At 39.6% G+C, this 23968-nt stretch overlaps 1 protein-coding gene across 3 annotated transcripts; it reads right to left on the bottom strand.

Annotated features, from left to right (window-relative positions):
• Nucleotides 1–6680: 6680 nt before the first annotated feature.
• On the bottom strand, nt 6681–21823 carry mier2 (mesoderm induction early response 1, family member 2). 3 transcript variants are annotated; one of them, XM_005734092.1, is made up of 13 exons: nt 21777–21823; nt 20447–20618; nt 19028–19141; nt 18689–18797; nt 17918–17997; nt 17246–17315; nt 15188–15333; nt 14599–14680; nt 12263–12357; nt 12037–12167; nt 10354–10496; nt 9665–9762; nt 6681–8346 (listed from the first exon to the last, which is right to left on the bottom strand). In XM_005734092.1, exons 2-12 carry the CDS (start codon nt 20591–20593, stop codon nt 9710–9712), a joined length of 1170 nt encoding a protein of 389 aa, XP_005734149.1. In that variant the 5' UTR covers nt 20594–20618; nt 21777–21823; the 3' UTR covers nt 6681–8346; nt 9665–9709. The 3 variants fall into 3 exon arrangements, with proteins under 3 accessions (XP_005734149.1, XP_005734148.1, XP_005734150.1); XM_005734091.1 differs by having other exon boundaries at nt 9665–9765; XM_005734093.1 differs by lacking the exon at nt 21777–21823 and having other exon boundaries at nt 9665–9765; nt 19028–19136; nt 20447–20510.
• Nucleotides 21824–23968: the final 2145 nt, after the last annotated feature.

The following is a 23968-nucleotide window of genomic DNA, read 5'->3' on the forward strand; positions in this document are numbered from 1 at the left end:
AGACTCTGAGGTGAAAAAAATCTATGGTTTTATGTATGACTCACTGAAAACAGAGAAAGATGCCATCAGCCAACACATTGATTCTTATTTTGTTTCCTCCCCAAATTGACCACAATTTGTCATTTCATTAAAGTAACCAATTAATCAGTCACTCGGTCAATCAAACAAATTTGGAGATCCATTAAAATAAACAACTAAATAACTATTTTCATCTGTAAATGTGTGTTTAGTTTTCATTTCAAAGTCTTCTAACACCCTGGTGCACCTTATCGCCTGGTGATGTGTCAGCATGACTGTCCTATCAGAACGAAACAGCTGCACATCTTCATGCATGTAGGTTGATCCAAGCAGGAGGTCCTGTACTAAGTCAGCATAACTCTTAACTGCAAGTCTGCTTGATGTTCAAGCAGCTTGTTCTGCTTATGTTATTTCTGCAGATCGAGTAAAGAGTCTGAACAAAGAAACCTTGTCTTTTCCTGTCTTTACACGCACGCTTAATGGGATCCTTAAGGTTCTTAATAAGTCAGAAGTGGTCAGACTCAAAATGTTTTCCCAAGACTGAGAGCGCTCTCTAGTGGCAGATCACTGAATACAACGTCCACATTCTCACTCCTGGTTTGTCTCAGAAGGTGGTAAACTCTCAACATGTATTTGGCATTTACCATGAAGCTGTGTAGTCAGAGTGCCCACATGGCAAAGAGTTTATGTGCAACTCTGGCAAGCTAGCATCCTCAGCGTGGACATAGTTTGCACATCCAATTGAGGAACCTGCTTTAAACTGATGGGTGGTCAGATCAAGTCCTGGTGCTTCCATCAAAGCAAGCACCAACACTTGTAATCAGCTGCTCAAAAAAATTAAAGACAGACTTTGAAAACACGTGAGGTCACAAAAATAATGCTGAATAATGTATTAGGAACGAAAGGATGCCACATCAATTGTCACCCTGCAGATCAAAGTGGCAAAATGATGCGGCAGGCGGGTCCCTTTTGCAAATATTTCATTGCAGCATCTGTGAATGGTACTCACAAGTTTGTTTGACTTCCACGTGCCTGTATGCATGTCTGACAACATCAGGGCATGCTCCTAATGAGAAGACAGATGGTGTCCAGGGAGATCTCCCAGATCTGGATCAGGGCATCACTGAGCTCCTGAAGCTTGTGTCGTTTCTTTGCATCCAGCTCTCTTTTTTTGTGGTAGGTGAATGTAGTGTTATTTGAGTGTTGAGTAGCGGATACACACCTTTGTGAACTTTTAACACACATGGAGCTGATGCCTGGGAAAGAATGCATGGAGCTGCAGTTTTTTACTGGTCCAATCTTCTTCTCGTTCTCATGCTCAGCTGTTTGAGAGGTGACCTTGTTTCTTTCAGTGTCTCTTTGACTTCTCACGGTCTGATGAATGAACAGAGTGAAAGATAGGACTGTAGGTGATCTCAGCTTCATTCAACACAAATGTATAAAGGTCCTTGAAATTCTTGTGTTGTGCTTACACTTTCTGTTACTTGCCAGATTTCAGATTCCAGTGGGAAGCTTTCCAGTCTGGCAATTAATGAACAAGCTTGTGATGTTTCTCACAGTTAGTCAATGTCAAGCCCCTTGACATGAAGCAGGGCATCTTAACAGACAGTTAAGAGTCAGCACAGAGAGTCTAAGATGTTTCAGAGTGCTTAAGCATTCTTTGCTTAAATTCTAGGCCACTGGGTGAGTCTCTGAAAGCTGTCTGAGTGTCAAATATCTTGCTAAAGCAACAATTCAAGCATGCTAGTAGGCTTCATTATCATTTCTGTAGAAGGTAATGTCCATTTATTTTTTCAGTCTGAGTTATTCAACTGGAGTGATTGTAATTTCATTAATGAGGAGGATAAATACTGCAATACTCTCATGAAAAAGTGTTTGAATGGAGTGGTTTTGAATTGCTCTGCAACTGGAACCTTATTTAAGGTGACCCAGTTTGGTAACACCTGAGCAAAGGTAGAAACATCTACATGAGATGGTGTTGGTATTGTTGTTACTAGCATGTTTTTTGCATTCACGTTTCTTTGTTTTTAATGTGCTTAATGTAGCATATAAAACCACAGTTTTGTCTCATATTTTATTACAATGAGCACAGAACACTTATCAAATGTTTAAACTGAGACATTTTACTACTTCATGGAAAATATTAGCTATAATATTAGTCTCAAAACACTGGAGGAACGTTTTCCGACTTATTAGTTTCACTGGCAACAGGTCAGTGAGATGATTAAGTATATAAATGGTGTCTTAGCTCAATTCTAAATCCTACATCTCTGACAGTATAGAGTTGCATTAGTGCCATTAGTTTCCACATCTGGAAAGCCATCATTTGTGATGAAGAGAAAAAAGCATTTGCCTCCTTCCCTGAGTTCTTTGTTTCTGTACTTATCACACTTTAATGTTTCAACACATCAAATAAATTTTGATATGAGATTAAAAAACACTTAACCCAAGTAAATATAAAATGATACTCTTCATGAAGGCCGCATTTTGCCTGTTGCTCACTAAACCCGTCATCTATGGCTCTGTTTTAGACAGTGTTGAGGAAATCTGTTGTCATGGATATGTATCAACATGTCTTCTTGAGTCATTTCAACGTATGATGAGATTTAACACTCAAAAATACACGTTTTCTGTGTCTTTCTTATTTTTCTTAGGTTTCTTTGTGAGATTTCTTACTTTGCACACATGAATCTTCCATTGCTCATACACATGCAGCAGCTTGGGGACCTTTAGCTAGATTGCCCTCCTTCGGATTGTTACCTTGGAGAGTATACACCCACTACTAAACATTGGTGTGAATGTAATACTTTCTTTCCTTTGCTGTACTTGATCACTGCACTGAATCCATGAGGGTACTGCTGAAATTGCCAATTAGCTCACGCGCTGTTGTGTGGGAGCACACGCTGACCCATAAATCCACACAGACAGCATGGAGCAAAGTAGCATTACCAGCAACAAACAAGACCTTCCATCATTTATCTGAACCCAGCTCATAAATGTCAATAAATGAAGGGCGTACTGTCGGGAACCAGGCCAGAAAACAGTCTGCTGAAATATATAGAAGTTCTGAGAAGTAATTATATTCAGTTTAAAAAGATAAAGACCATAAAAAGAAGGGAAATATATGGATAAAATATTATCAGTGTGGCATGTCAGTGACAAACCTCTTTACTGTTATATACGTCAGCTCACACAGTCATAAAACAAACACTCCCGTCTTCCCATTTGAGCTTTGATATTAAAAACTTTCAGGCCTTAGGTTGCAGAGTAGACTCGCAGCATAACTTTGCTTCTTGTTGAGAAGAGTCTGTTAAATATTTTAGTGCTGCATCGTTAATCTGTGAGAAAAGGCCCCAATATGTCAGAAACACAGCTGACAAATCAGTGGCAGTGGCGGAATTAGGTTGACTTATTGTAAACCTTCCTAAAAATTATATATAATATTTAATTGAACTTTCTTTTTTTTCTGCCTTTGTTTTTACTGAGTGATGAAGTCCATGCTTCTCCACGGGGCCATGGTCCGCGTACAACGTAGGAAAGCTGCACTGCTGTTCTGGGTCTTTACCTGCAGCCTGGTGCCACAAGAGGGCGCTAGAGAATCAAGTAGTAAGAAGGCACAAAGCTGTTTAAATAACAGTGGAGAGAAGACACAAAGGCAAAATCTCTTAAGATGGTAAAACACATAATCTAGAGGGGTAAAAATTTGGGCAGAATTAAAGTTGTACTGACAGCAAACTCAGACTCAAACTTCAGCTTCTGATTTCCCAACGTAGTCTCCACAGCGGATAGATCCACATGTGATCTGGCACTGGTTTTATACTTCCTGACACAACCCAGGCTTGGGATCAGCACTCATGATCCCCTGAAGGTGGGTTGGTGTTTCCTTGTGGACTATTAAAGTGAATGTGTTAACAGCTACATTTGGAGCCAGGTTAACCAGCAACAGGCCCATTAACAGTTGCTGTTTTACTATGAACAGAGGGGGATAACACAGCGAAAATATTGATATAAACATATAACAATTATATTAAAGAAAAAAGAAAGAAAGACAGAAAAAAAGGAAAACAAAGAGCTTTTCTTAAGAAAAGTGGCCATCATTAAAGATCAAGTCTGAGAGCTACTGGAGCAGCTGAGCTATGGCTCTTTTGCAATCAATTTCTCCCACCGCAACTATTAGCTGTTACGATTTCATATTTTTGTAGAACACTGCGTATTGCACAAACAAGTGGTGCCACATCACCTGTGAAAACCAGTAATACTTTAGGAAGAAACTGAACATTTCCATTGTTCAATTTATTTATTTTTTAACTTTTTCAAAGCGATTACAAACAAATAAGAAAGAAGCAGAAGCTTATAGATGGATAAATATGCTAGTAAAAAATAATAATGATAATAATGAAGAAAAGAGAAAAGCTGTTAAATAACTCCTTTTCCTTTGCAAATAACAAATGTGGAGAACAAGGCCAGATAAAAGTCTGCTTTTTTCATGAGTAAGCCATTTATGTCTTAAAAGCAAAGATCATAAAGACAAAGAAAATATACAGACAAAAATAATAATATAAAAATAATTGTACTAGTTTTCCTTTATTGTCTTATCCAAAGTGCCTGAATATATAAGCATTTAACAACAAAACAAGCACTGATCTGAAACCAGCATTAAACCTGGAGGACTGAAAGGCCCAGCACAGAGAGAAGAGAAACAGGGATAGATGGAAGGAAACAGCTGGGGCCAAATCTTTGTTTTCTGTGCAACTTGGACTAAAACTTACAGACATGCAAGTTTAGTACATTAATGTACACATTACATATGTACAATTACGATTCTGTGAAATTACCAAAAGAATCCATGAAATAGTTCCAGTAAGAGTCAATTTAATAGTATGGTGTGTATCATGCCCTATACAAATATATATATATAAACTGGCATTCATCATCTCTTGAGTCATCATCATGTTCGCCTCTTTTTTAAGATTTGTTAGCTGAGTGCTCTTTTCATTCAGTCGAGGCTCTCAGTCACTTTGTGGCTTGCAGAGGTTTTGGGACATGCCAGCATGGTTCAATAAATGATCAATTATAAACTAAAAACTTGTCATTTTAAATATATGAAGCTCGAAGAGAAGATTCCTCAGATCAAAGGTGGGACTTACCTGGGAACTTGAGACAAGCAGGTCTCTGAACTTCTATGATGGCATAATCTTCATACACGACGTCTCGGACCAACAAGCTGTAAATATAAACCACTTTCCTCTCTGGATGTTCGGAGTGATGACTGACTTTACAAAAAGCATCATTTTACCAGAAACTGAGAAAACTGTTCACCTTCATTCATCAGAGTGGAAAAAGCATTAAGTCCACTCGTGCAGCATCACTACACTGTTGAATGTTTAAGTCAAACTTTGGGCGATTGGGTTTTATGCTAAAATAAAAACACGAGCAATATATGAGTTTGTTCATCTTCTGGATTCTTTGTTGCTTTATTTGAAGTGCCCTTTGGATGGGATATACATAGAAAATTGAAAAAAACAAACAACAACCTCCAAGGCACTAGCTGGAAGGCAACACATGTAATATCAATATTCTTACAGCAAGGTCACATTTAATCTATAAAACTGAAGTTTTTAATTTTTTTTAAATATTTTATTAAAACATTTAATTTATTATATTAAAAACAGACAAAACAGCAACAAAAATCGTGATTTTTTTAATTACTCAGCGTGTTGGCTTCAATGTTCGACAGTCCTCTCAGCTGCTCTTTGTTGCTCTGCCTTTCTCTTTAAAATACTCTAATGGTGCTCTGTTGGATTCAGATGTGGTCGTCTCAGTTTAAACTATTTTCTTCCTATGGTACTTTTGGCAGTGACAATCTTTTTTGAAAATTCTGGAGACTTGGAGTCATCCTGTCAACCAGTAATTTATCTAAAGACATTTATCAAGATATCAAGAAACATTCCCCCAACACTTCATCCAGCCACAGTCCCACCTCTCTGCCTCACTGCTGGGACTGTATTCACTGTGGTGGTCTTGGCCCAGCTTATGCTAAACATGCTGGAACAAATCTAGGGAAAACAAATTCATCCGTCATCTGACTAAGAAATCTGCTCCTAATAAGCGTCAGGCTTCTTCTCATGTTTGTAACAGTTTTGTGCTGGAGAGAGACTTCCTGTTCGTTGTGGTGAACGTTATGTGAGTCATCTAACACGTGGCTGTGTTTTCAAGAGCTAGCCCGTGCTAGAGAACAGCTACTGTGGTTTGATCTACTTCTTCTGATTATTTATGCATCTGTTCTTTTGCTGATAGACACCCATAAATAAATAAACTGTACGTTCTGATGCTCATGTTAATGGATCCAGGCTAACTGGAGATCTGAGAAGGACTTGTTTTGGTTTCAGTAATCAGATTTTCTGACTTGTCGCTGATCTTTTTGTTGTGGTCAGAAGTTTACATACATCATGGGTATGAACTGTACCAAATCTGCCAAGAAGAGGGGAGAAATTTACAGCTGGAAATGTCAGCTACTAACGTGTCTGGTTCAGCTGCAGGTCGATAAAGGAAATTTAACCAAATGTATAAATCTGAAAAGCTCTATGTACATTTTTGACATTGTGTGAATTAGTGAAGATCGAAAACAAATTCAAACACAATTCATGTTTGTAAAGTCATTAAAGATGACTCCCCAGAAACTGAACAGTTCAAAGAAATAATTAAAAGCCCCAGATTTCAATGACATTCATGCACATGATGACTCGTGTGTAAGCTTCTGACCACAACTGCGTTTGTTTGTTTTTGTGCTTATGTATATTTTATGTTTTTGTTTTATCTTTATGTGGTGGAAATATTTCACTCGTGAACCGTTTTATATTTCAGCGATATTGCACACGGGTATTCTCACTTCTGTATATGGCAGCTTAGCATGTAAAGTTTTATATTTCAGTCTTTCATTTTTAAGCCCATTATATGAAACAGGCTCGTCATGGTAGCAGTTATTCATCATACGAGAAATGGTGTTCATGACTGATGACAAAACCCTGCACCTTTATAAATCTATATACATTTTCAGTGGTGGGAAAAAAGAGGAAAATTTCCACAGAAGCAAAAAGAAAGGAAATTTAAAAAAGAAATAAAATACAATAAAACAGGAAGTTATTGCGCCCCATTAGGCTCCTACATTGCTGCATATTCAAATCAACCGTAGAACTTTTTTTCCTTTAAGGTGTTCATATTTTTTTAAATCTTAAGAAAGATGAACTTTTGTGTAGAATAAAGACAAAGCAGATATGTAGGGCCAAGAAAGGAGAAAACATTTTAAGTTAATGTTTAAATAAACTATTCTATGTTGTATAAGTGGACAGATTTTACTCTGTAGTCAGACCCCCCCACCCCCGTATTACATCAGGTGAGGTACAGTCCAATAGCAGATCTGAAATGGCTGCAGCAGTGAAAATGCTGACTGATATGTGGAGCATAAAAACAGTCATGTTGTCTGTATTCACGGTAAGAATCTGGGGGGGAAAACCAAATCTGAGCAGCAGTCAAATTTGTCTGTTCTGATAAATAAGAAAACAAAGCAGCAGTGGTCAACATTGTCAATAATCAGTTTCAGGAATAATGGACAGCAGCACATAATCAATGCCTGAAAGTAGTGATTAACACAGTCATCATTCCACAATGGGCGTAGGATTCGAGCGCCTCCTTTTAAGAAGAGGCACACAAGTCACCTGCTAACACAGGTAATAGGTCCATCTGTTTTCAAGCAAGTTGCATTAACGCACTTTTTGTCCTCTCATTTCTTTTTCACCCTGCTGTAAAAGATCACTACCAACCAAAAACACACAGGGCAAATTACACAGAGTACCACTTAGATATCTCCATGTCCCCTTCACTGTGTGAGAGAGCGAGGATGCTGGACGGGTGAGGGGTGAAGCAAACTGCCGAATGCCTGGAAGTGTGACGGGAGGACAGCGGTTGAGGATGATGAAGAGGACGGCAGGCTAAATTCCACCTGCAGCATGTGGGAAGCACTGGCCCCACCGCTCACTGTGCCACAGTCAGGGCCCTCAGAAAGTAAATGTTCGCCACGCATGTGTAGCTGAAAGAAACAAGAGTTTGGGAGCCCGTGGTTGTCATGGAGGGCCGGAGAGTTCCCGCAGGCCCACTGGGAGGTCTCAGCAAAGAGCTGAGACTGGAGCTGGACTGGAGCTGAAGGACAACAACTATCTGAGCCAGATTCCTGCAGGCCGTCTATGGGCGGGAGAGAGAAAGGACATCCGAACAGCTGCTGAGGACATTCGTCGCCGCACAGCTCTGACAAGCCCATCACCAGCTCGCCATCTGGACAGACGTACAGAAATTCACAGGACGACAGATTAATAAAACCTCCATTACTGTTGTCATATATTCTAGGGTGTATGTTTGATGTCTATGGTTACAATGGCATCTGAGGAGTGCTTTTGTGCTCTTCTAGCGTACCTATTTCTACTACAGAGTACCCAGCAAACATTTAAATGGCTGGCGGTCTTTTCTCGAACGATAGTCATAGTTCCAAAATGAAAGCTGAACCCATATCAAGAATGTTCTTGTCGAACGTCCTTGTTAGATTTTCAAGCACGAGAAAGTTTGTGTTTAAAAATTCTGTTTTACTGTCAGAATAAAGGAAATAGAAATTAAATTCTCACAAGAAAAGCATGAGAAGAAAAGAAGAAACCTTAGTGGTGACTCAAACTCGTGACCTCACGCTTTCAGGTCGAGAAAACCGAACTTCATGTTTAAATGAAGCATTCCTGAGTCGACGTCGCAGACAGAGAGGGAATAATTGTCCAATGTGCTAAAAAATGAAAAGAAATTCAGATTTACGAAACTGAAAACAACTTAAAAGTGTTGTTTATTTAAAACATTTAAAAAGATTCCAACGACTCTGTGAGTACGTGACGATGGAAAATCCACGGAAATATTCATGTGGATATCTGCTCACAACCACATATTAGTTGTGAAAAAATAATGAATAAATAATAAAAAATGGCTATCATTCCATCTTTGCAATAACTTAATATTCATTTCTCACCGTTTAAGAGACGAGCCGACGTCCCTTTTGTTCTATGCGGAAACAACATCTACATCCATCGCTCTACATCGGCGTCGCACCCCGACCTGTCCTGACCAGGGACGCGACGTCGCAGTTTGAACCATGTTTGCTGGGTAATCTCCTCAAACATCTTCCTCATATGAGGAGATTATGAACTATCTGAAATATCTACACAACTCTGTTTACTGCATGTTTTATACTGTGAATTCTACACATGCTGTGCTGTGTATATCAGCGAGCCACTGCAATAAATGCATTTTTTTTTGCTACACTGATTTTGAAGTTTATTTTAATACAGCCGTCTTATTTTGAAAAGATGTGACGGTATATAAGAGAAAAAACTGTATTTGGAAAAAACAAAGGGAAAAAAGCAAAAAGCAATATTTTAAATAACATCTCCAACATTATTCAGACACTATTTGCAAATGCGCTAATTATTACACAGCCAGAGGAGGCTGTTTACATTAGACCCGTTTCTTTCCTTTCTCATTAAACTTTGTCTATTTATTTGTCTGATTATTTCCCAGTGACCACATTATTTTAGTTTTCTGTACTCATCCTCTTTACCTGCAGGCTGCTCAACCTGCTGTCTGTGGCCTGAGTGGACTGAGGTCATGGCTTTAAGAGAAAACGGGGAGTTCGTCTGCGCCTGGGGCGGCCCTCTTCTTCTGGAGCACCATCAACATGCACAACATGCCCAAGCGCGCACACACAGACACACGCGCAGACGTGCATACATGCGAGCAAAAACACAACACAAAACAAATGTATAGCATGAAAATATTGGGGAAAACAAAGGAAGGGAGACATAAAATGTTTCATATGAGACAGGGATAATAAATATGTCAAAATAAACAGGAAGAATATATAAACAAACAGGAAATCAATGGAGCCCATGTATAACGTGACTGAAAGATGATTTGGCATGTATGTTTCACATGGCATGTAAATGGTTTATGTACAAAAAGATGGATAAACATACATAGCTTCAGTTTTATCAGACACTGAAACTTTTCTGTTTATCTACTTTTTCTTTTGTGAAGAAGAAGAAGAAGCTTGTGTCTTTACTTTGAACTTAAGGCCACAGTTAATAACACTTTAGACTGAAGCCTTTGCTTCACTATTATTTGAATATTATTTTAGTTCTCTGTAAGAAAGGACATTTTGTGTGGCAAGAGCTGACCAAAGTAAATATAAAGAGCTTCCATCTGAGCCATCACGTCAGGTGTTTTTATGAGGCGACCTCTGGTTTTTACCTTGTTTGTCCTGGTCCAGGTTCGACTGTGGAGGTAACGGGGACTCCAGCTGCCCTGTGCCCATGGAGCTGTGAGGCAACAACCTTGTGGAACTGTTGTTTCCCTCGAGTTCCACAACCTCCTCATCCTGGTCTCCATCCTCCCTGCAACACACAGCAGAACTACTTCCAGCTCTGATAAATTATGTGTTTGCGACCTACAGAGCTCACAGTTTTCACTCAGACAGTAGTTGTTGTAAAATCTGTTCATATACGGTAACTTGGATTAACCAGCTCTTTGCAGACCACCAGCATCTTTAGATGTCCTTTGAGGTGAGAGACTTTAACAGATAGCTCACGAAAACTTTATTTGCTTACAGATCAAGTGAGGTGGAATTTGTCAAAATGCTGTTAAAGTGAAGCAAAAACATGTGGGAATGAAGAATTAGGCCCTTCCAGGTTCCAGTTGTAATAGGTCATCTGGTGTAACCTGATGTAGTTTTAGTGTAGACCTTTTACTTACCTGTACTACATTTATTTAATTTATTCGGTGGACTGGAGAAAGAGCGTAACAATGGTTTAACCTAATAACGCACTAAAAGCGCGCATCAGGTTTTCTAATTTGCAAGTTAGGTCAACAATTTTTATTTATCATGTTCTTAAAAATTCTGCAACATCTAGACCAGTTTAATCTAAAACTGAGCGAGCAAGAGATCATCAATACTATCAGGATCATCAGTAACCCACAGAATATTAAGGAGGCCGTGTCTCATGAAAATACTGCCCAATGGCAGCATGTAAGAATTAAAAAGTAAGAGATTTAGAATTGATCCTTGAGCTACCTGACAGGTCTCACGCTTAGAAAGTAGACCTCTCTGAAGTCCAAAGCCTATCTGGCAATTTTACAGGAAGTGATTCTAGACATGTACCAAAGTGTAAATTAGCACTTCCTTTACCCGAACTCTACCTCTTTATCAAGTGTCATGAAAATGAGCTTCATAGTTTTTGTATGATTCTGTTATGAGACAGAATCATACAAACTGTCAGTGCGCCCCAGGGTGGCTGTGGCTACAATGTAGCTGCCATCACCAGTGTGTGAATGTGTGTGTGAATGGGTGGATGACTGGATGTAGTGTAAAGCGCTTTGGGGTCCTTAGGGACTAGTAAAGCGCTATACAAATACAGGCCATTTACCATTTTTACCATTTAGAAAAACAAAATACCAAAATTTTTGCAGGGATCAGAAAAAAACCAAAAATCTTCAAGCTACTTTGAGCTACTCTGGAGAGCATGTTTGATATGGCAGAGTTTGGAAGTACTTCCTGACACATTCCTAAAAGCAGGTTTCCCCTTCAAGGCTGTCTCCTTGTGCAACACTTTAACACTTCAGAACTGCTCTCTGTAAAGTCCCACTCGGATCACTTGCACATGTACATTTGCTGGATTTCTGTAGTCCAAACTGTTTCCATTTAGATTTCATTGTGGAGTACAGGACAAATTCACAAAGAGGTTTGAGTGAATTTGTTGGCCATAATTAAGATGCAAGTGGACAGATGGGAGCAGCGGGGAGCAGTGCAGTGCTCCACAAGGAGACAAACCTGAAATCCGATGGCTGTTCTTGCTTTTTATGTGCCGTTCTTTCTGATTGCACCTTTTATCTAAAAGACTCTGGTTATCTTCAGATTGGTGTCCCAGCAACACTCACATGCTCCCTGATTGCAGGCTGTACTTCTTGCGGCTCAGCCTGGTAGCCTGCTGAGTAAAGTACTTGTGACGCTCAGACTTCTTCCACATGTAGTAATACTCCACACACTCGCCCACTGAGCGTGTTCGTACCTGTGGATAAGAAGAGGTTGTTTTTGCATTAGCGGAAAATAGTCAACACTTTTAAATCAGCATATCAGGTAGCAGGTCATCCTCTGGGTGCTCACCTTATTTGCCTGAATGAGGTGGAAGTTTTTCCCATAAACTCGATACCCATGCTCAAAGTTCCTGCACTCCTCCTCGCTCCAGGAGCAGAGCTCTTCTAAAGACAGCGGACATCAAAAATAAGTTTATAAAACTACATAATAATTTTACATTTTTACATAATTGTAATTACAATCACATAAACTAAATAGAACAGAAAAACTGAAATGAAAAGTGACACTCTTAATATCATAATCTGTTAATTTTGCTTTCCTGTTTCTAGCATAATAAAACTGGACTTAAACTGAAGGCTCATTTCTGATTTGAAGGTCATGAGGTCACATCAGTGAGTTATTCCTTCTCTGCAGTGATGAAGTTGGCAGCTATAGTTCCACCGAAATGGTAATGAAACGTCATACTTTGCACCGGAAAAGAACTACACTGGCCTTGGGTTGTTGAATAAGCCTGCATTTCTCTCTTTTATTAAGAATACCATAGATTTTTCATTGACACTGGTATGCTGTTACTGCAGATCTAATTCTAACACAGGCTTTATTGAGAAGACCAGGGGAGGCTGACTTTCAACGACTGCCCTTTTTTCATACTCGCTTTTTTGTCATGGATACTTGAAAATGTTGTGGTAACACAACTATTTACACATCTACAGACCAATCAATTCTTTTCCCTGAAACAATTCAGCTTTAGACCAAAATATTACGCAGAAATAGCAACCTGTTATTTTACTAACAGTATTAAGGGCTTTTTTGGTGGCAGTTTTGTGGGGGTGGAATACACACGAACTTTTGAGGGTCTTGTTATTCTTGATCTAAAAAACACATTTGACACTGCCAATCACGATATACCCAAATGTGCAGTGTGTGATGGATGAACAAGAAAGAAAATTAGTGAAACTATTGAAAAACAGAATGGGCATTCCCCAAGGACTGCTACTTGTTCCAATGCTTTGCACTCTGTTTATCAGTGATTTGCCTGCAAGCTACCCAGAGGCTGATGATAACAGCAGCAGATGGCCGCCCCTCCCTGAGCCTGGTTCTGCCGGAGGTTTCTTCCTGTTAAAAGGGAGTTTTTCCTTCCCACTGTCGCCAAAGTGCTTGCTCATAGGGGGTCATATGATTGTTGGGTTTTTCTCTGTATCTATGAAGCGCCTTGAGGCGACTTTTGTTGTGATTTGGCGCTATATAAATAAAATTGAATTGAATTGAACATTTTACGTTTTTAATAATAATTTGAGATCCGCAACTCAAATTTGATAAACATGAAACAAATTCAAAGACTGTTAAGACCAATCTGAGCGTTTTCAATCTTATTCAACACTAGATGAACTTTGCAGCAGCCCAGCTGTTTATGCATTCTTTCATATTTTCGCAATTTGTGATATTTTATGACAGTATGGGTCTAAGTATCACCATCTACAACTAAGCACCTTGTATCTTTTTATAAACAGGCTCTAAATAATGAATTTAAAAAAATACAGTCCACTTAGTTTTGATGTTTTCATTCATATCTTTTATGTTAAAGTAGTTTTTAAATGCAGACTGGCCGCATACATCTAGATGCATAAGACGGTGACGGCAGTCACTAGGACCATGTTGGACACTGTAAAACTCCACATCAAAGATCTAAATTTGGACAATCAGCATTCTCCATAATGACCTGTCACCTATTCAGGAAGCATGTCCTGTCAGGCCTCCTGAAATCAAATTAATTATAGATATTGACTCTCATTAAAAGTCAAATTTTGGTTAATGGCAAATAAAAATCATTTGTTAATTTCTGTATCGTTTTATGTGCATTTCATTTTATTTATGTTTTTCCCTAGTTATCTCTATTTATTGACTTGTATCTATATTGTATAGTATGGTAACGGTTTTATGTAACTAAATATGATAAAATTTTGTGTGTTGTGGGTATAAATGCCTAACTAGGGTCAACGGTTGAAAATAGGCCACAGTTTCATGTCTGGGAATTCCTCGGTTAAGTTTTGCCCTTGCTAATGGATTACAAAATTGTATAAAATACTATAACTGCAAAAACCTGTGACATATTCAATTCAATTCAATTTTATTTATATAGCGCCAAATCACAACAAAAGTCGCTTCAAGGCGCTTCATAGATACAGAGAAAAACCCAACAATCATATGACCCCCTATGAGCAAGCACTTTGGCGACAATGGGAAGGAAAAACTCCCTTTTAACAGGAAGAAACCTGTGGGTGCAACAATTTTCTGATGACTTTAAATTTACATACTACCAATCATTATTACAAACTTATTCTGGGTTGTTCACAAAGGTGTAAAATGCCCAGTTGGGGAAAGTAGGACAACAGGATAGTTCTTACCACTGAATACTTTCACGTTGAAACAAAATCGCCTCAGTGCTTCTTCGACATTAAAGTTGCATTTCACTAACTCGTACAGTGCCTGAAGGTTTAGAGGAAACACAAAAACTGTCACTCAGTGAAGACTTACCTCTCAGTTTAAGGCAAGTTAAAGAAAACAAGAACTCTTGATTATGGACATAAAGGCTGACCATGTTTAGCCATGGTCCACTATGAGTTCAGGTAATGCAGACTAAACGAGACAAGTAGAAGAAGTCTTCTGAAACGTCTTAAGGAGATTGGGATGAGGTTAGTAATCCAGACATCTGAATAACAAGACAAAAGTAAAATCTTCAAGTACACAGATCTAATAATACATGGACTTCTTTTTATCCAGCTGTTTGTTTCTTTCAGCGTGTACAGAAGGCACATTTATATATTTTACCACAGCTAAAAACTGGTTAAGATGAGTCATTCGCCTTTGTGTGGGGGGCAGTTGCGACATTGCCATGAAGGAAGAGTACTTCGTTACTGAAGAGGGGTCGCTGACGTGTTACTACAGACTAGCTTAAACAAACAAAAGTAGCCAGCAGTGTTTGCTGAGATGTACCTGTTCATTGTCTTGGACAATGACCTCTTCGGTTCCTACTGCCTCCTCCTGGCCACGGGGTCTTTGTGCATTCAGCAAGAACTCCTCCACTTCATGCACTGGCAGAACCCCTGGCCTCCACAACAACTGGTCTTCGGTGCTGTAAGCTAGAGGGTGACAGGCACAGTTTCTCAGACTTACAGCGGACACATTAGACACGTTTACTCTGTATCGTGTTCGTGTTTGCACTGTGCTTTACATTATGGACTTGAATACACCTCGGTTTTTCTCAGTGCCTCAGCTCCTCTCTTTCACACTCACTCACTCTTTCATGCATCAACATGCTTTGAAAGGCAGTCTTGCCGAGCACAATGAGGTTGATGTATTTTTTTGTGGATGTATTTGGGCGGTTTTTTAGAAGCAGTGACAAATTGTCCTCCCACATTCCTTATAGATTTGTTAATAATGTAACAGCAATTTTTAATGAAGGCAGCACGACCACACTCTGCACACTGAGCTGAGTCCAACAGAACTGTGCTGGTCCTACATCTTGAAGCAGGTCACAGCACAGTACACATCAATCACACCAACTCTGGGGAGTCAAAAGTGCTTGGACACAGTACTAAACACGTAATCCCCTCTTCCATTAGTACCATCTGATCAACTCGCCACGGTTCACCACAGTTTTCAGGATTTTCCATTAGATCATTCCTAAAAAAACGTACCAGGCACAAGGTACACATGCTTGGCCGGGGTTCCAAGTGATCTGAGCAGATACTAAAATGTGACATCGTCAGACTGCATGCCACCAATTGGCTGGTCAGCGGTGTCACTTAATGAGTCAAGAGAGTCTCATTCACGAAACTCAACATCGCCATTTTTGAAACCCGGCAACGAGGGAAATGTCTACGGAAAACAACACTGTGGTCCCCGAGTGTGATGAAAAGCCACAGACAGAGCAACAGGTCTACTTCCGAGTCGAGTATATATATGTATATATATATTAGGGGTGCAACGATACTCATATCGATATTGAACCGTTCGATACAGTGCTTTCGGTTCGGTACGCAAATGTATCGAACAATACAAAATTTTTAATTTATTTTATCAACTTTTCTTCTGACGATGCTGTCTGTGTTGAGAGCTCAGTGGATCTGCGTTCGACTACTCCGCCTAGGCTGCACTGTCGAGCGCAGATCCATTACTGAGCGCAGCGCAAGCTAGCAAGACAGAAGCTCGTTGCAACATGGCAAACTTCCTCCCCCACCCTCATTCAGATCTGGCCTTTGGAACTATTTTGGTTTTCATGTGAAGTATGACCCTGAAGGTAAGCGCGTCATGGACAAAAGTAAAACAGTATGTCGGATGTGCCACGCAATGCTCAATTACATGGGTGGGAACTAGTGTGTTAGCGCAGTTAGCCCGTTAACGTGTTGACGCCGTCTAGCCCCATGCACGGGGCGATCCGTGGCAGCACGTTAACGGAGATTTGCCGTGTTGTGGCGTTAACGTCATTTCAGATTAACGCTGACAGCACTAGTGGGAACACAACGAATATTACTGCACATTTACCCCGACATCATCCTAGTGCAAAAACAAGTCGAAGCAGACAAAAACAACAAGCACGCATGCTACAAACTTTACCCGAGTCATTTAGACAGCCGTTAGCACAGGATTCTCCTTATGGGGACCTGATATGTTTAATATGCTGCTGAGAATATAGCCCAGAAGAAGCGTATAGTATAGCTTTTATTTTGAAAGAGCCATTTCTCTGTAATAAACTCTCTTTTCCAAAGATGAGTGATTTCTCGATCAGATAGATTTATTTTTTTTATTACTTTGTTGTTTCAGCAACATTAAATTTAAAAACTGTACTTTTGAGTTAAAATATATATTTATAATTTTAATAAATGACAAATTAAAAAAGCATGAACATTTATTTGTATTGAAAAAATATCGAACCGTGACACCAAAGTATCGAACCGAACTGTGAATTTTGTGTATCGTTGCACCCCTGATATATATAAATGTGTATATATATCAGAACAACTGTCAAAAATGACATTTTCAGTTGCTTACCTCTCTCCTGGTAGGTGTACGGGCTGATTGGAGGGATTTTTGCCTGATACATGGAGCCAACCATGATCTCCTAAACAGGAAATCCAAACATGAATAGTAATAATTGTGAAACGTGTGATCATGCCTATAAAAGCTGAAATTTTATTTTAAAATGTACACATGTTAGTGTTCTTTGTGTCGACCTACAACCATGAGAAACACAGGCCTGTCCAAAACAAGCTGTTACATTTAGAAAGCTGAGCCACTGTGGTTTTAGAACTTGGGAGATTTTTTTCCTATTAACCATTTCTCTGGCTTATATGAATTTGAATTTTCTTAAGTAGAGCATTTTTGGCCAGCCCATTAAAAGCATCATGGTTCTGTTGAAATTAGGTCTCAGCTCAGTAGCCTAACTTTGAATTATAATTAGTGCCAGAGCAGGAAAAAGTGTCATGTTTATATAAATGTAACCAAAGCCTAGTGTATATTCAGCTTTTGATTGCACTGATCAAAAGAACCATTACCAAAGGGTTGATAACCCATATTTTATTGCTGCCTAACTGTCTTGCTATTGGCATTTTATCTGATTTGCTTTCCCATAAAGACAAGTTGCAACGTAATGTGTCTCCCTTAAACTTAAAGGTGATTGAGAGTCACTTAGTCAAAATAAGATTACTATACTCAGTAACCCACCTTTTGCTCTTCATTGGATGGAATAGAGACATCATCAGAGTCTTCATCTGATGAACCGACCAATGTGTCTTTGTCTCCACCTAAAACACATGAAATATCAGAGAAAGATCAGGAGAACATTCAAATAACACCACAAGATTTTCCATGCCATCTTAAAAGCCAAATCTTTCTGCTGATTAATAAAAGAAATCTTAAGCATATTTAAAACCACAACTCTTTATAGTCATGATAAAAAATAAAATGACTATACACTGCATCTAACTCAGTATGAACCACAATTCAGCACAAAATCAATGAGCAAAGTGGCACCTCCTCTTTTTAACCTGTTCAGTGTGTTCAGTCTGTGCACCATGAACAACACTAAAGCTGCATACCTGCTGTACATTTAGTTTTCATGTTTTATAGAGTCAGCACCTTTCACATAGAATCACTATCTGGATATGACTGTTTCAATATATTAAAACTCCTGTAGTTTGAAATATCTCTCTGCCTTTGATTTAATGGTGTCATATGAAGAGTGACACATATATGCTATCAGACAGGAACATCTCATAACAACTTCCACAGAACTGTATAGAATCAATACTTATTATGAGTGCATTTCCCTAGGATCACAAACCCTGACAGGTTGTGTTATTTGAAATGTCATCAAAGCACCAGAAATTCGATTCGATTCGATTTCAAACTGCGAACCTTTCTTTAGCTCAGAGAATTTCAGCGAGTTTTAGTGTTATATGAAAATGTGTTAATGCGTGTCTCCCTGGGTGTTACCTTGGATGCGGCGAAGCAGATCCGAGGTGTTCGAGGTGACTGAGGGGGTGAGGTCGTCGGCTAATGATTCTTCCTGCTCCCCAGGGAAGAGATCCTCAGTTATCTGATCCTAAACCAAACAAGAAATAATAAGACAAAAAAATAAAAACAAAAGACAGAACAGTAAAAATAGAAAAACAGAGTTAGCATATTCATTAGATGTACAATCATTCAATTTGATATTTTTGACTGATTCTCAAAAGTTCTCTGACCGATTCGACCAATCAAAATCTGTTTTGATGAATAAATGAAAGACGAATGAGGCCACGGGTGTGTTCTGGTGCACCTCAGGTTGTATACCTTGTCCAGTGTCATGTCTGGCAAACTGGCAGCCATGTGACAGGTCTCCTTCTCTGGATCTGATACTGTATAGCCATAGAAAGCCAGCAGCTCCTCCAAGGGAAGCTCACTGGCCTACAAATAAGGCACAGAGGGAGGCAGTGACAGGTGGAGGGGAGGTGATGGGGTATGAGAGGGAAAGAAACCACAGAAATGTATAAATAACACCCACATTTCTTGAAAATCATCTACATGTCTGTCAGTTTAGCTATCTCAAGCACACTTGACACTTTTCCCTGGTCTGTCCAAATAATGCCATCAGACTGATTGAGCAGTCTCCTTGTAAGATGCCTAAAACACCCCCAGAGTGGACTCAGTTTACTCAAAGTAATTGAACTGTTCTGTAAAAATGTCAGAGTCAACATCTGCACGTCCCATGTCATTTCCTGAACACGGTGTTCAGAATTTCAGCATTTTTAAAGGTAAAAATGAATATTTCTTTACTTTACATGTTATGACAACAGACGTAGAGATTATGAGAAAAGTAAATGGTTGCGTTGATTATTTAAATCATCTTCTTCTTTGACTGCTCCCTTTAGGAGTTGCCACAGTGGATGATCTGCCTCCATCGCACCCTATCCCTAGCATCCTCCTCTGTCACACCAACCCTCTGCATGTCTTCCTTCACTGCATCTATGAATCTTCCTATTTTCCTGCTGCCTGCCTTTCTCTCCTCTGCACATGTCAAAACATCTCAGCTTCCCACTAACTTTTTTCTCCAAACTGCTCGACCTGAATTGTCCCTCTGATGTACTCATTCCTAACTCCACCACCTTATTGCCATCTTATAAACCTTTCTTTTCACTCTTCCTGCTATACCTCTGTCACAAATCACCCCTGACACTCCTCTCCACCCACTCCACCCTGCCTGCGCTCTCTTCTACACCTCTCTTGTGCACTGTCTGTTGCTTTGGATGGTTGATGTCAGGTACTGAAACTCATCAACTTCAACTTCATATTTACTCCTCTGTTAAACTACAATTTAAAATAATTCTGTTGAAATGTTATATTGAAGGCAAATAATGGCCATAAAAAGGGGGGTTTATTAAGAGTTATCGATGCTGCTGGTTAGAGAAATTATTAAAATTCACATTCACTTGCAGTATGTGGTTGATAGATTTTGGTCCTCAGACTGTTTTTCGTTTTTGTCAAAAAACGCTGCTGTTAAAATTTCTATGAACTAGTAACTGAATTATTTCAAAAGCAAATGTTACATGACTTTAGAGTAACAAAACTGTACTGAACAATAGTAGTCGATGCCATTACTGTCAGTGATGTAGTACACCCTGCAACTATAAGGTTCCCATAATCACAGGAAGCTATTTTGCTGAATATTTTTGTGTTTATCACACATATAAACATGGCAGAACGTGATCATACAGTGTGGGATGGTGTCGCCATCTTCATCGAGCGAGGACTCTTCTCCTCCTCCAACTCCTCTAAGACCCGTAAAGACTTCTGCTTCTCCAGATGAGGGCCTTCATTGCTGTATCTCCTCCACTCTCCACTAGGCCACAAGCTCTGCATTCATGTTTAGATGCTTATCACCCACCTACAAACATGCACATAGATAAAGACAGTATGTCTGTTATGTTGCATTCAAACTCATGTAAAATAGCACAGTACATTAAAATGGTGCCGTGGCACTCGGCACAAATGAACACATGAACAACACAGGATCAAATAGTGGCTGATCCTGGCTCATCCCATTACAGGTCAGCTGACTCCTCACTTTTCAAGGGCTCTTCTTTCAACGTATGAGACCTGCTGCTATCCAGACTTAGGTATTAAACTTAATAACAGATTGATCATAGCACTTGTGGGAAGTTTAAGCGCAATGTAATGTAACTTTAAAGATATTTAAATGTCCAAGAGCTCATTGTGAATTGTCACCACAGGATGGTCGGTTTTGCTGTGATACTACATTAACAAAAAAAGCTTCACGGTGGTTTTCCTGATTCATCGACACGATTCCAGGCTCGGCTTTGGTCTGAACTAATCAGATACAATGTACGTACAGGATGAAGGCCACATAAAGAGTTTATAACCATAGTGGGAAACTTTGGGTAACACGCTTACAGCAGTAACCGTACAAGAATCTCGCCCAAACCTACTTCACATGAAGTCCCAGCGCTCTCTAAATTAGATTATAATCTACTTCTTACGACGCCAAAAGTCACCAAAAATCTCCCAACCCGTCGGTCGCTGTCTGACTGACCAGGGGCGCTTTCCTGCGACTTGGTGCTGAACGCCTCTTCCTCTCTCCGGCTCGCTACGAGTGGCAAGAAGGAAATAACTACTTCTCAATATTTCTGAAAGAGACGGTCGGAGTTTACCGCCGCCGAGTCATGACATGTCTCCCAACTTTTTCACTAAACCCACTTCGCCGGCAAGGCACACCTGAAATAGTTCAGCACCCCCGTGTTAGACCCTACCGGGCTCCCTATTGTTTTCTACGGCTTTACTATCAAGGCTGAGGGAATGGCTCTTTAAAGCCAAGAACGCGGAGAGAGGCGATACGCTGGAGAGGTTCTCCATTTCTTCCGCCGCTTCCCAGTTAAATAGCCCCCGTAGCTCTCTTTCAGCGGTCGTTCACCAGCCGGCCAAACCCTCGGCAGTCTTGTGTATCGTACGGAGTGACAGAAGTCTTAAATTCGGCCCAGCTTCTCTAACATTTGGGTCATTACATTTCTCGTTTTCGCTCACTTACCTCCGCCATTCCGTTTCTGCGCAAGCTGACTATTGCCCGGATGTTGTAGGTCTACTCTTCTCTGCTGCTCGGTTTATTGCCGCAACGATTCAGCAACAGCGGCTGCAGTGCAGCGTCGCACAGTTACAATGACTTTTTTTCAGTAGTTTAGTTCATTTTGTTTAAGTTTACAACTTTAAAAAAAAAAAATCCTTCGTAGTTTTAAGTAATTTTTTTTTAAATCGCCCCGAACCAACACTTTCGGTATCATCTCTAAAAATTTTGTTTTACTGTAAGTAACAATTCTAAAAATATTACTAGAAAAAGAAAAGGGAAATGTATCGACTGATCAGTTCAATTATTCTTCGCGTTAAAACTTAACATAATAGTGACCCAATTTCTGCTCTTCTGCTATTAAATTAGTAAACAATAGTTTGGCACTGAACGCATCTTTAAGTTAAATGTAAATGCCCCCCTTTACCAACACGTCCACGTGCGGTTGCTGAAAGACACTACGGTTTGTGCTGATTATGCGAGTGGAGGAGGGGACAGGACATGGCCAAAGCAGATAAAGATTGCTTATATGGCTTTGTCCTCAGCCAGTGACTGCTCAAAGTTGTCAGCGATTATAGAAGCATATAATGTAGCTCTACGTGTTGTATCAAGCAACTAAGGTGAGAATATTAAAAAAGAAAAAAGAAGCAGTGGGAAAACAAAAAGTATCAACATTTAACTAAGAAGATTAAAAAAAAAACTTGTTAAATACCGTTAACTGAAGAATGTCTGCTTAGGATGGCATAGTATTTGCATAAATACTATTCAACGTCTTCAAAGTCTTGCGCCACCTCTTATCTCTTTACATTTTGCTTTCAAGGAGCCAGACTTTCTTGTAATTTTATAAAATGGTTTCTGAAGGTCCTTCAAAATTTTTCTTTGGACATTGGTTGCTTTTTCAATTATTTTTAGTCCAGTTGTACCTGACCATTTCATGAGGAAGCTTTTTCTTGTTCACTTTACCTTTGAATCACCGAAGCAGAGAAAAGCACCTAACTCATGAGACGAACCAGACAACTTAGCAAAGCCCTCATTTTAAATTGTGTCTTCGGTCACGTTGTTACTAACAGCTGAAACACATATAATCTGTTCCAATTTCTTTAGTTGAATCTGTGACGAATGCAAAAGATAACACGGGCACAAAATAATATTTCTGGACCATCAGGGTGCTTCCCAAAGAGCTATGAGCCAAAAATTGGTACACCTTGGTACAGAAACTTGGTGCAGTTTGTCTTTTACAACAGCTGGACATGTGGAGAACAAAAGTAGAAGTGGGCTAAACGCTATCTACAGCAGATGAACAGTATCTGGAATTCATGTCCCTAAGAGATATGAAGAAGACCTGACGCAGGATCTGAGACATGCATCATGCATCATCCAGAAGCTCATCTTAATGAGGGAAAAAGAGAAAAATTATACCAGAGCTGAACTGAACATTGGTGGCAATAGGTCTCACGAAGTGGTGAATAAAAATTTGACATTTGTGGTTCAAATTGTTGTCAGTATTTGCAGAGGAGGTCAGGAGGGAGGTACAGCAGTGAATGTAAAGCATGGTGGAGGCTCTGTCATGGTGCATGGCTGCATTTCAGTCAGTGGGGTTGGGGATTTTGTCAAAAATTTATGGAATTTTGGACACATAAAAGTAGAGTCAAATTTTAATGCAAAATGGAAAGCATCTGGAAAGCATCTGATTGACAATGGCTGTGTGACAGGGTTCCCAAACACACGGCCAGTGCAGTAAAAGCACACCTGGATACAAGAAGATACAATGGAGCCCTATAAGTCATGGAAATGAACTCCCCAGAGCCCGTGTGTGGGATCATTTTGACACAGAACAGAACAAAAAGCAGCCAAGATCCAAATAAGAGCTTTGAATGTCCTTCAAGAAGCCCAGAAAACTTTTCTTGAGACTGAACTTGTCACGGTTCTGGATCATTTTGACCCAGTTTTTTCTGTTTCTGTTTTGGTGTTTTTCTAAATTATGATTTGTTTGGGGTTTTCAGTTGTGCTGGTTTGATTTTGTATTAAGGGTTATTCTTGGTTTTGTTCTCTTTACGTTATTTCTTGTTCTGGCCTCTAGTTTAAGTCACTGTCTTCTCTGTTTTATGTGTTATATTCTTCCTGTCGAGCTCTCAGTGTCAAGTTTGCGTCTTTGTGAT

Source organism: Pundamilia nyererei, unplaced genomic scaffold, assembly GCF_000239375.1.
Source record: "Pundamilia nyererei isolate P.nyererei 1_Seehausen unplaced genomic scaffold, PunNye1.0 scaffold00056, whole genome shotgun sequence".
Classification (NCBI taxonomy): domain Eukaryota; kingdom Metazoa; phylum Chordata; class Actinopteri; order Cichliformes; family Cichlidae; genus Pundamilia; species Pundamilia nyererei.

What these genes read in the sequence shown, in the direction of transcription:
- mier2 (XM_005734091.1), bottom strand. Translation starts at nt 20,593, where the DNA reads ATGCAGAGCTTGTGGCCTAGTGGAGAGTGGAGGAGATACAGCAATGAA. An exon ending in CATCCAATGAAGAGCAAAAG is followed by an intron (nt 17,316 to 17,917) that starts GTGGGTTACTGA and finishes TTTCCTGTTTAG; the next exon opens with GAGATCATGGTTGGCTCCAT. An exon ending in TTGTCCAAGACAATGAACAG is followed by an intron (nt 14,681 to 15,187) that starts GTACATCTCAGC and finishes CTAAACCTTCAG; the next exon opens with GCACTGTACGAGTTAGTGAA.